Below are 12093 nucleotides of genomic sequence, written 5' to 3' on the forward strand. Positions count from 1 at the left end.
TACAGGGGCACCTGGGTGGCTCAGTCGGTTGAGTGTCCGACTGGCTCAGGTCACGATCTCGCGGTCCGTGAGTTCGAGCCCCGTGTCGGGCTCTGGGCTGATGGCTCAGAGCCTGGAGCCTGCTTCCGATTCTGTGTCTCCCTCTCTCTCTGCCCCTCCCCCGTTCATGCTTTGTCTCTCTCTGTCTCAAAAATAAATAAACGTTAAAAAAAAAATTAAAAAAAAATTAAAAAAAAAAAAAAAAAGAAAACCAAATACATATTGTAGGATTCCTGTATGTGAAATGTCCAAATAGGCAAATTCACAGAGACAAGAAATAGGTGAATGGTTGCCAGGAATTAATAGGTGGGCAATTGGGAATTATGTGGTTGGTTTTTTTTGTTTGTTTTTTGGAAGGAAGTAGATGATGGAAAAGTGTTGCAATTAGTGATGATGACGGCACAACACTGTGAATGAATATATGCTATATAATATGTAATCTTATGTTTCCAAATGGCAAATTTTAAGTTTTGTGAATTTTATCTCGATATAAGAAAACACTGTATTTTCTTTATCACATGCCAAATTTTAAATATTGTTAAATTTCCTGTGTCTCACTTTTGTTATGGCTAAAATACAGAGCTGATGTCACGAGATTCCTTTAAGAACTAAGCTGCATAACATGGGGGATGTGGGAAGCTAACTTACAAAGCTTATGTGGAAAATAGTTACGCAGGGAGGCAGAATTCCCATCACTGATGGATACTAACTTCCACCAAGTAACCCAAAGTTCCTAGAAGACAGTAGTAGTATCTGCTTTGCTTACCCACTTTTCTCAAGATAGGAGTGATTTTTAAAAAATAATATGTTAAATAAGAGGGAAAACAATACATGTATACATTTACCGGCATTCACTGAATGACGTTTTTTATACGTGTCCTCTATAATGAAAAAGGCTATGAAAGCAGCTGAATGCACTTTTATGACATAGCTCTAATGTCTACATTCTACTGGACACTTTCATTAAGAATTAATACTAAAGATGTATGGGGTGCTTAGGCGGCTCAGTCGGTTAAGCATCTGACTCTTGATCTCAGCTCAGGTCTTGATCTCAGGGTCGTGAATTTCAAGCCCTATGTTGGGTTCCATGCTGGACATGAAGCCTACTTAAAAAAAAACACAACAGAGAATTAATACTAACGATGTATATGAATATGTGACTCCCACATAGATCACTCTTCTAGAGGTAGAAATGTTTAGTGAAAAGGAGAGCAGGCCTGATAATGTAGTAGATTGATACTTATCTTCTAGTAATCAATCTACATTTCTGCAAATGTACAGAATGTAATTCTACATTACAATCAAACTTTAAATGAACACATGGCCACCCAAATAAAGTCTGCTTCTTTTGGGCTGAGAGATGAAAGAAATGGAGACACATCAGACTTGGACAACAAATGGATAGACTGCATTGATGAAGGCAGAGCTGCCTGGTACCCCAGGATCACCAACCTATCTCTTGACTGATTTGTAAGAGAGAAAGAATATAATTTTTCTCCCACACCTCAGAAATTTTATGATATCTTTGAATAGGATCTCCAAGTCATGCAATGATAGACAGACCTATGTTTTAGAATTTAAGTCCTTATTGCCTAACATTTGTAATCATAAGATTAACCGGGAGTACATATTAGAATTCAAGTTCTCAGATCCCTCTCCTGGAGGTTTTGATTCTTTAGGATATAGAGGAGCCCAAGTGTCTGTGTTTTTAATAAATGCACAAATAATGTATTATTTATTCATTTTTGAAAAGATTTCTTTAATTATAGTTACTAGAAGCATTCATGTCTTTTCACCCAGTAACCAAAGAAGAAAAAGGTATTTTAATAAGGATAATATCACTGAACATTGGATTGATTGAAATATTTATTATTTTAAGTTGTATTAGGTTTTATGTTAAGAAATACAAAATTAAGATAGTTTTTCAATTGTCGTTGAATAATTGAACATAGAGAAGGAAAACCTTTCAATCATAGGCTCATGGAAAAATTCTTCAACATCCTATATTCCATCTTATATGCCATAGAAGTCTTTGTATGATTTTCTAGGAATTTAAAACTCTGACTGAGGCCGTTCTAACTGGTTGTAGAATCTACCACAAAATTGGATTGCAATAAAAGGTATTGGAATGTGTAGCGCAGGCAGAATCAGCATCTACCATAATGACTAAAATCAAACGCTCCACCACTTTCGCTGCAAAGAAAGAAAAATAGAAAGAAAAAGAAATCATTAAAAGAACATTTAAAATTACCCAAGTATTTCACTAAGTGCTTCTCAATGAGGAGCATTTGAAAATGGGACAGTGTGGAGAGGCTGTGCCACAAGCAGATGGGCTTCTGCCCTGCAACCCTGCCCATGTTCCCTCCACCTGAGGCTGCTTAGCTCTTCCTACACACTCAGTCCTGACTCGGTCTTGGAACCCGCAAAGAGCCAAGAGAGGAGAGGATTAGAGATTTTCAGATTAAATGAGAGGATATATCTGTGATATTTGCCATTTTGGCAAGGCAGAAAGCTTGACACAACTTCACTCCTTTTGAATGACGGATACATGAAGGGGGTTTAGATGGAAGGTTCCAGAATGCCCTGCTTCTAAGAAGGGTTTGGAGTAAGTCATGGAGGTCCAGAGACAGAGGAGAGCCTCAGAGGAGTCCTTCTTAGCATGAGTGGGCTAATCCACTGTGATGGATTTCAGAGTTCTGTCACTATAGGTCATAATAGGATTTCTTGCTCAATTATGCTCAAGTTAGCTTGCAGCCACATCATGGAGACTACCATTTATCATCTGGACTTTGGAATTATATCAGTCATTAGACTGCCATTAGTAAATAATAATAATTAAATTAAGTTCAATATATTGATTTCTACATTTACAGAATACCAGCAGACTTATATTTCAGAGGTCTGATACAAAACTACTTTTAGAAATGAGAATTTCAGGAAAAGGCACAAGTGTGTTTCTGAGGCTTTTACAGAGATAGTAGTTATTTTCTGTGGCGAGGCTATCAAAAACATGGGTTTTCCTATAATTTTAGGATGGTTTCGTTATTATTTCGGAAGAGCCATATTTAGTCTTGTGTTCTTACAATAGTTCACTGCAGAAAACGCATATATTGGAATAAGTTTGGCCATTGGTTGCACAGACTGGATCCATTTCTCTTGTGCAAAAATGTAACTGATGTACATACACATCACAGTTTGGCTGTTAAACACAAAGAGACAACATACAATGCATCAGGAACTTTTTAAATCGAATGTTCTTTATTCTTAATACAAAACACCATACACCAAAATGGAATAAATATATTCTATATTGAGGTTGAAAAATAAACATCAAGGTACCCACGGTCCACTTACATACAAAATATTATTAGTATATTTCTACGAACCCAACATTATTTTTATAAAAAACATACAAATGGCTGAATATGTTTTTAGAATTCAGCCACTCTGCCTCCACTTCTCATACTTGGATCAGATTTTCCCCAGTTGAACCTTGATCAATGAGGGTCTTAGATGTATAGACCCTCCCCTCCCACACAGTTGAAAATCCACATATAACTTTTGACTCCCCCAAAACTTAGATACCAATACCCTACTGTTGACCAGAAGCCTTAGGATAATATCAACAGCCAGCTAACACATATTTTGTATGTTATATATACTATATATGATATTCTTACAATAAACTAAGCTAGAGAAAAGAAAATTTAAGAAAATCGTTAAGATTGCACTGTCTTGTAAAAAATGTGTGTGTAAGTGGGCCCATGCAGTTTAAACTTAGGCTGTTTAAAAGTCAACCATATTTCACACTGCAAGAAATCTTTCTCAATAGTTTCACTATTAGATAATCTGGTAGTTTCAGATTATCACCACACTTGTATGAATTCATACCTATGAGTGTTTGCATATTTGCAGATGTGTATGTAACCGTATAGATATGCATATAATGTGCATAATGATGGCAATACTGGCTATTTACATAAATAAACAATAATATGTGTATTCTTACACAACCTGCTTTTTAAATGTCTTTGTAACTTTTATCTGTTCACACATTTGGAACTGCAGCTCATTTTCCTCATTTCTATGTAAGAATCCACTCTGTGAATGTATGATAATTATTATTTTACCCACTGTTACGTGAAAAATTGGGTTGTTGGTTTTTTAATCTTCCTGTTTTGCTAGGATAAACAATTCTACTTTAAGCAGCCCTTAATCCATAGCAGCCACTTGTCTATAACAAGGCTTATGGCCAGTAATGGAATTTTTAAGGAATGGGATATTTTTACCTTGTCTTTAATGTCAAATGATTTTATATGGCTGGCATGATTCTGTTTCTTGAACTCAGCGTAATAAATAACACAGTTTGTTTGTTACTTTTGAAAAATCATCCTGTTGTACATAGCATAACTTGCTGCTAAAACTTACAGTATAAAACTTAAAGGTTTACCTTTTCAATTCCCAAAGTAATGAGTATTAACTTACGAGTCTACGAATTTCTGGTGAAGGTTCAAAACCAGTTTCTGCAACCAACCCACAAACACACAAATTAAAAATAAGAAGAGGAAGAGGAGAAAACCATTAGAGTCTTTGGTGAGAAGTACCCATATATTTTAGTAGCAAAGTATTATGCAAATTGCCTAATAAGGACCCTGCAAATAATGAGATGAGCCTTTTACAGCAGTATCAAAACAGTAAATTCACAAAATAAATTCAAATATAGAAACATAATCCCAAATTAATCTCATTCTGTGAAAACAGTCTTATGTATTATTTAATAATCACCAAACCCTCCTGTGAAGATACTATAGTTGTGGTTTGTTTTTCATTCCCCCCCCCCCCATTTTTATAGATGAGACATCCTAGTTGGAGAAGACAATGGCTTGCTTGGTGCCATTTATATGCTTTGCAAAAAGTCACTTAATATGAAAATTAATTATTATTTAATTAATTAGTACTCAGGTATAATATCAGGGATCTACCCAATACCTCAAAGCTACTTTATTCTGAAATTTATGGGCCACCTTGGGCTTTAAGGAACATAAGTTGTCAGCAGAGGAATCAATGAGTTCTGTCCTTACACAAGGCCTTGATTTAGAGCTGGCAAACAACAAATTAGATTTTCAAGGAATGTCAGACCTAGGAGACATCATTACTTTTCACACTCTGCTTTTAGCAACCATGGAACCTGACCTCCAAAAAGGAAAAAAAAAAGGTAAATATCTTTATTTGTAGATGAACAAAATCTAAGTTCTACCACTCATTGTAACCCACCTCTTCGTCTCCACCTCTCTAAGGTGGGAAATGAGATAAAGCAAACCGCTGATGCAATTTTATAAGATATTTCTAACATACTCTGTTTCATTTTGTCAATTTAAGATTTGTACACCCTAGGGGCACCTGAGTGGCTCAGTCCTGATATCCGCTCAGGTAACGATCTCATCATTTGTGAGATCAAGCCCTGAGTTGGGCTCTGTGCTGACAGTTTGGAGCCTGCCTAGGATTCTCTGTCCTTCTCAGTAAATAAGTAAACATTTAAAAAAATTTAAAGATTTATAAACCCTATAAATCAACCTCCTCCATTTCTAGATAATAGCAGTTGTTTGCTGCATTTCTAAAATAATGTGAAATGCTTCATCCAGTACTAAAAAATGTACTCACCAGAATAATGAGGAAATGCCAGGGCAGTGATAAAAATAGCTTTGATCCATGTCGAGAAGAAAGACATTTTACCAAGTCTGTGGAAGAAACCCATAGAGACGTTTATAACACACGGCACAGGGACAAACTGCCCATTTCCGAATGAAGCTTTCTTTTTTTTTTTTTTTTTTTCCAACGTTTTTTTATTTATCCTTGGGACAGAGAGAGACAGAGCATGAACGGGGGAGGGGCAAAGAGAGAGGGAGACACAGAATCGGAAACAGGCCCCAGGCTCCGAGCCATCAGCCCAGAGCCCGACGCGGGGCTCGAACTCACGGACCGCGAGATCGTGACCTGGCTGAAGTCGGACGCTCAACCGACTGCGCCACCCAGGCGCCCCCCGAATGAAGCTTTCTTATAGGTGAAGGGGCTTTTCCACATTCCTCAATTCCTACTTAGAGTGGACTTTTCCCTTTTTCCTTCCCACAGCCCACAGTATCAACAAGACATACATAGTAACAGAAGACCTTGTAGGGGCTTGAGAGGAACACCAGGAAAGTCCTCTGTGCATATTTAAGTAGGAGCTGTTTACTCTCCCAACCCTTGGCTCAGCCCACAAGGAGCCGTGCTGCACTTAAGGAAATATGCACTTTGGAATCTTAGTTTTTCACTAGAAAATAGAAACCATTATTTCGGGAAGGACTGACCCTAGAGCAGTCCTCCCATCCATGCAACATACCACAACTCTCTTCACAGAGTCCCCACCTGACCCACCCGACACAGAGAAGACAGTGGCAAGTGGGATCTGCACGGTCACATAGGGACTGTGCCTATTTGGTTCATCTTCCTTCTCAACTAGCTCCACCCAGCTGAGGAATCTTCTTTATTAATCTGATGGTAAGGACCTTAATGAGGATGAGTTGGCTCACGGCAGGTAAGATGCTGAGGTACTCTGTGTTCTGCCTAGAGGCTGTAAATAAAATAGCTGTGAAAGATGCCTCACACGTGAACTCTCAATAGATCTTCTCTAAACAGGAGGTTTGGGACAATTTGAGCAGAGGTGTCCCCAAATATGGGGAGGAGAGAGTAATAGTGCTTTGAAAACCCACGATAGAGAAGAGATGTGAAAGCTTTCTACGCTATTGAGTTGGGGAGAAAAGGAGAATCAAAGTAAGAAGAGGAGAAAGCGTTTGGGGAGCTACAATTGGACACATAACCTAGCCTCTTAGTATTTTGCAATACCAGGAAGCACATTGGACTTAATTGGATATTTGATTTGCAGTAACCTTTTTATTTTGAGATCAAGGGAGATTCTTTCCTAAAGCCTTAGGAGTCCTCACATTCTCATGTTCCTTTTAACCGATTTCCCCTAATGGGAACATCTTGTACAACTAAAGTACAAATTCACAACCCAGAATGTTCAAGAAGCTCCTACGTGAGCATCAGAACAGCCTGCCTTAGGGACCTGGGCTAGAGGACAGCGTGTGCCCTGAATTATATGATGAATAATTTGATCTTTACCTCAGAGTGAAGCGAAAGACCCTGTAGGGTTTGAAGTAGGACAAAACTGAATCAGAGATATTTAATGAATCTTCTTTGCAGTCTGGCTCAGTGGCAAGAGTTTTGGCAGATGAAAGTCTTGAGATCAAATCCCATTTACCACTGGGTAACCTTGACAAAATATTCAGACCTTCTAGTCCAAAACTTCCTAACTTTAAAAGTGAGCATCATTTCTGTCTCATAGGTTTGTCATAAATATTGAGGATAAAGTATTAAAACAGTCTGCACCCTGGTTGTGCGTCAGACTTAACATTTGTCACCCTAATCTAACCTGCCATTTTTTTTTTATCAGTGAAGAAAGCCAGGATTTAGAAAAGAATCTTGGAGTCTACCACTGTTCCATGCCGACTTAGTGGGAGGGTACCAAATCTGCTAAGTGCAAGAACTTTTCCCCTATTATAATAAAGTGACTATTTACATTAGTTCTTGGAAATATTTACATAGACACCATCAGAGATATTTGGGCAGGCAAATCCTTTTGACACATTTGTGGAGAAACTAAACTGAAGTTGAGTTATCGTGAAGCCTATGTCTCACCCACTGAACTTTTTCTCTTACAAGTATTGATCAGCAGAGATTAAGAGCCAGAGACACTGCCTATGATGCACAATAGGCCACACGTTTTTTTAAATTAACCGTGAAAAAGAATGCTAAAAGTATGGATTATTTAATGTAGATCTGTCTTTTTTCAAAATGTTTAATATGCATAAATATTTGAACATATGCATAATGTACAAATATTTTATATACAACTACACTAAAATCACACAAATACATATATATTGGTATATATAGCTAATGCATGTGTATGTATATTTATGTGTTCATGCATGTATCTATATCTACATATAATATATGTAAGAACACATATATAATAACACACATATATGCAATAATATGCATTGGTGTTATATACATACCATATAGATGTATATACACTTATATACATATACACATACATATAAAAATAGTATATGCACATATACCATGTACTATACATACATATAGATGATACACACTACATATACGCACTATATAAATATATACACACAGATATACACGTATGTCTACGTAAATTGTCTAAGTGAGCCCTAATGTTATCACAAGTATCTTTACAAAAGAAAGACAGAAGAAGGATTTTTTTTAATGTTTATTTTTGAGAGAGAGACAGAGCACAAGCTGGGGAAGGTAGAGAGAGAGAGAGAGAGGGAGACACAGAATTCAAAGCCGGCTCCAGGTTCTGAGCTGTCAGCACACAGCCTAATGTTGGGTTTGAACTCACAGACTGCAAGATCATGACCTGAGCCAACGTCAGAAGCTTAACTGACTGAGCCACCCAGGTGCCCCCAAGCCCACCAGATTTGAATAAAGACATCATCCAAAGAATTCAGACACAATTAAAGTTTGTTTTAAATATTTCTTTGGGAGAGAGGACACCTCACAAGACAGAAGAAGGTTGGATGCAGACCCACCAAAGAAGAAGACCTTATGCAGATAGAGCTGAGAGAGAGTTGAAGATATTGGTCTTAAAGAATAGATAATAGATAGGGGTGCCTGGGCGGCTCAGTCGGTAAAGCGTCCGACTTCAGCTCAGGTCACGATCTCGCGGTCTGCGAGTTCGAGCCCCGCGTCGGGCTCTGGGCTGATGGCTCAGAGCCTGGAGCCTGCTACCGATTATGTGTCTCCCTCTCTCTCTGCCCTTCCCCCGTTCATGCTCTGTCTCTCTCTGTCTCAAAAATAAATAAACGTTAAAAAAAATTTTTTTTAAATAAAAAAAAGAATAGATAATAGATAGATACAGATAGATGATAGAAGGATAGATAAAAACAAAAATAGAAGAGTAAATAAAGATATTTCTCTGTAACTAACTTTCTTCACTTAGCAGTTCAAGGTATATCTTCATAAAAATGTAAACAGATGTACACAATTCCTTTTAAGATGTTCTTGTTAAATACTTTTGCTAACAATGTTGTAATGAACATGATCATACAGATCATTATATGCTCATTCAATTCGTTCTAGACTTTTAAAAGTCGCATTTTGAGTCCAATAACATATGCAGCGTAAAATTTATAGAAAAGAGAAAATTGCTGTCCAACACACTTGTAGTCTTTTACTATGGAAAATATAAATTACAAACATGACTGTTCCTCCACACCTCATCAAATGAATGTCTTCTGAAATATTCATGTTTCCACATACACATTTAAATACACACACACACACAAAATATATATATTTGGATGATTTTGTTCAGTTGCAGAATTTCATCATTTGGGAATCAAATTAAAATTACAAGTTAATGAAGCCACAATTTCTATTTTTTTTACTTTTAACCATTTTTGTCTGCCAACATGGTTTATCTTGTTATGAGAGTTCTGAAATGTGAAGAAATTATTCTTTGCTAATTAATATAATTCATTGTGATTTTCTCCTCTGCAGAATGAGAAATTTTTGAAACTGTTTTCTGGAACCTCTTGTCATACATGGGATGTACCAGTGAACAAGTTGTTTGAAGTCGTCATGTGTGCACTTTGGACATACTGCCTGTTGTATCCATTTAGATACTCTGAATATTAAGTCTAGCTGGAAAATATTGACTACATGTTTATTTATGTCTCCTCTCCAATGTTTATGGTGCTTAGGAGATCCTGTTAGACACTGGAGGCAAAATATCCAATATATAGACACCAATATAGGCAGAATTGACCATGGGATTCTGTAGAAGCAGGCAATTTCCAATGTCTAGGAAGCAAAAGAAACTATAAACCTTACAATCAGAGGCAGGTTTGGTAATCACATCTTGTAGCTGGGTACAACTGAAAAACTATGGTCAGTCAGTGAACTTTATCCTTGAGGAATTCAGAGGTAAACATGCTTAGAGTACCTCTTATGGGAAGGCATATGTCATTATCCAAATTAACAAAGTTGAAAATATACTTTCTTCTGAAAAATCAGATTCACTGATGCTGTCTGTGGGATATATTGCCTCACTTTCCAACTGTGCCTAAGTCTGAATTTGTCTTCCAAGCAAATTGCCTTGTCAAATAACAGGTAGTATAACAATGAATTTTACCATAAATAATTTAATTTAAAAACTAAATTAGAGATTTCCATTTAAAAAAGAAACCAAGGTGATGCATTTGTTGGAACCAACTATTTGATCTTACCTGAAAACAACATTTAAAAATTTGTAGCTATTTAATAGAGACCATCTAATTTCAAATAGCTTTCTCATGGTGTCACTTAAAAAAAAAAAAAACAACAACAAAAAACCTGACATCTAGAACTGTATAGGAAATAAGTTAGATCTGACCTCAAAGGGCCCATATGTTAAATCACATTTCTTTCCCTGCATTCCTAGAAATACAAATTGCAGTGACATATATAGGGAACCACCTCATTCGCTTGTGAAACTGTACCCACCGACCCAACCAATGCACAGCAGGGGGCAGAGAAAGCAGTCTCCCCTTCCCGCAGTTCTCCCCTTCTCTTGGAACTCTTGCCTCTACAGCAGAGTTGGAGGGATTCCCACATAGACACAGTGCTCCTTACAAAGCCAGTGATATTCAAGAATCTTCCTCCATTCTGGGAAATTAGTCTGCAGGTTAGGGCAGTGGTTGCTGGTGGCAGGGCCCATTTGGTTATTTCTTAGTAAGCCCGTAGGGTAGGGAAGTCTGACTGCCGTCTTTCTTTAGAATATGTGGTACTTGTGACTTTTTGACATCAGTTTCGCCTTGGTTATCAACAAGAAACTCCTACTTAGTGTCCTACTATATTAGAATAGCCTTGCAAAGCAATAGGACCACAGGAGAGGGACCCCACAACATCCTGCAATGCACGTGTTGTAGCCAATTCAGTGTCAGCATTTGGTGGGGGGGGTGGGGAGGGAAGGACAATGCATTAAGGAATTCAGGGTGCCAGCAGAGTCTCCTTGACATAGCTGACAAGTTCCTCAGACTGGATGATCCTTGAGGACAAGATCATATAGTTCATTTTACACTGGCACAAGGTGCTCAAAGTGTGTGTGTGTGTGTGTGTGTGTGTGTGTGTGTGTGTATTCCAGCTTTGAGATATAATTGATATATATCATCAACTTTAACTTGTGCAGTTTTTGATTTGATACACTTTTATATTGCAGAATGATTACCACTATAGCATTAGCTAACACCTTCATCACATCACATAATTACTTTTTCTTTTTTTTTTGGATGGGAATATTTAAGATCTATACTCTTAACAACTTTCAAGTGTATAATAAGTATCATTACTGTATCACCATGCTGTACATTAGATCTCTGGAACTTACTCATCTTATAACTGAAAGTTTGTGCCCTTTGACTAACTTTGACTAACATCTCTCCATCTCTCCCAGTTTCCCTGGTAACTACCATTCTACCCTCTATTTCTTTGAGTATGGGTTTTTTTTTTTTTTTTTAGATTCCACATATAAGTGATATACGGTATTTTCATCTACATTCTCATAGAAAACAGAATTCCTTCCTTTCCCATGGCTGAATTATGTTACACTGCATATATACACCCCACATCTTTATCTATTCTCTTTAATCTATTCATCCATTGACACTTAAGTTGTTTCATATCTTAATTATTCATGAATAATTCTATAGAATGGGAAAAAATATTTAAAAATCATATAGCTGACAAGATGTTAATTTCTAAAATATATAAAGAACTCATAAAACTCAATAACAACAAACTGAAACAAAAATAAAATCCCGCAAGCATCTGATTTAAAAATGGGCAAAGGCACCGAATAGACATTGTTCCAAAGAAAACATATAAATGGCCAACAGATACATAAAAAGGTGCTCCACATCACAAATCAACAGG

General features: G+C 37.0%; 1 protein-coding gene across 5 annotated transcripts in view; it reads right to left on the reverse strand.

Annotated features, from left to right (window-relative positions):
• Positions 1-1887: 1887 nt before the first annotated feature.
• Positions 1888-12093, reverse strand: part of LOC109275917 (sperm-associated acrosin inhibitor-like) — a 116566-nt gene continuing 106360 nt past the window's right edge. For 3 of the 5 annotated variants that reach the window (XM_053907006.1, XM_053907001.1, XM_053907000.1), the window contains exons 3-6: positions 5701-5777; positions 4525-4562; positions 3123-3238; positions 1888-2232 (exon numbers count right to left, since the gene is read on the reverse strand). In XM_053907006.1, coding sequence (XP_053762981.1) covers positions 2187-2232; positions 3123-3238; positions 4525-4562; positions 5701-5767 — 267 coding nt within the window. In that variant the 5' untranslated portion in view covers positions 5768-5777 and the 3' untranslated portion in view covers positions 1888-2186. Of the gene's footprint in view, positions 2233-3122; positions 3239-3864; positions 4432-4524; positions 4563-5700; positions 5778-6191; positions 6223-12093 lie in introns of those variants that run through there. The other 2 variants (XM_019464357.2, XM_053906999.1) reach the window with 2 other exon arrangements.

This window comes from Panthera pardus, unplaced genomic scaffold (assembly GCF_024362965.1).
Source record: "Panthera pardus isolate Hobbes unplaced genomic scaffold, ASM2436296v1 HiC_scaffold_2, whole genome shotgun sequence".
Classification (NCBI taxonomy): domain Eukaryota; kingdom Metazoa; phylum Chordata; class Mammalia; order Carnivora; family Felidae; genus Panthera; species Panthera pardus.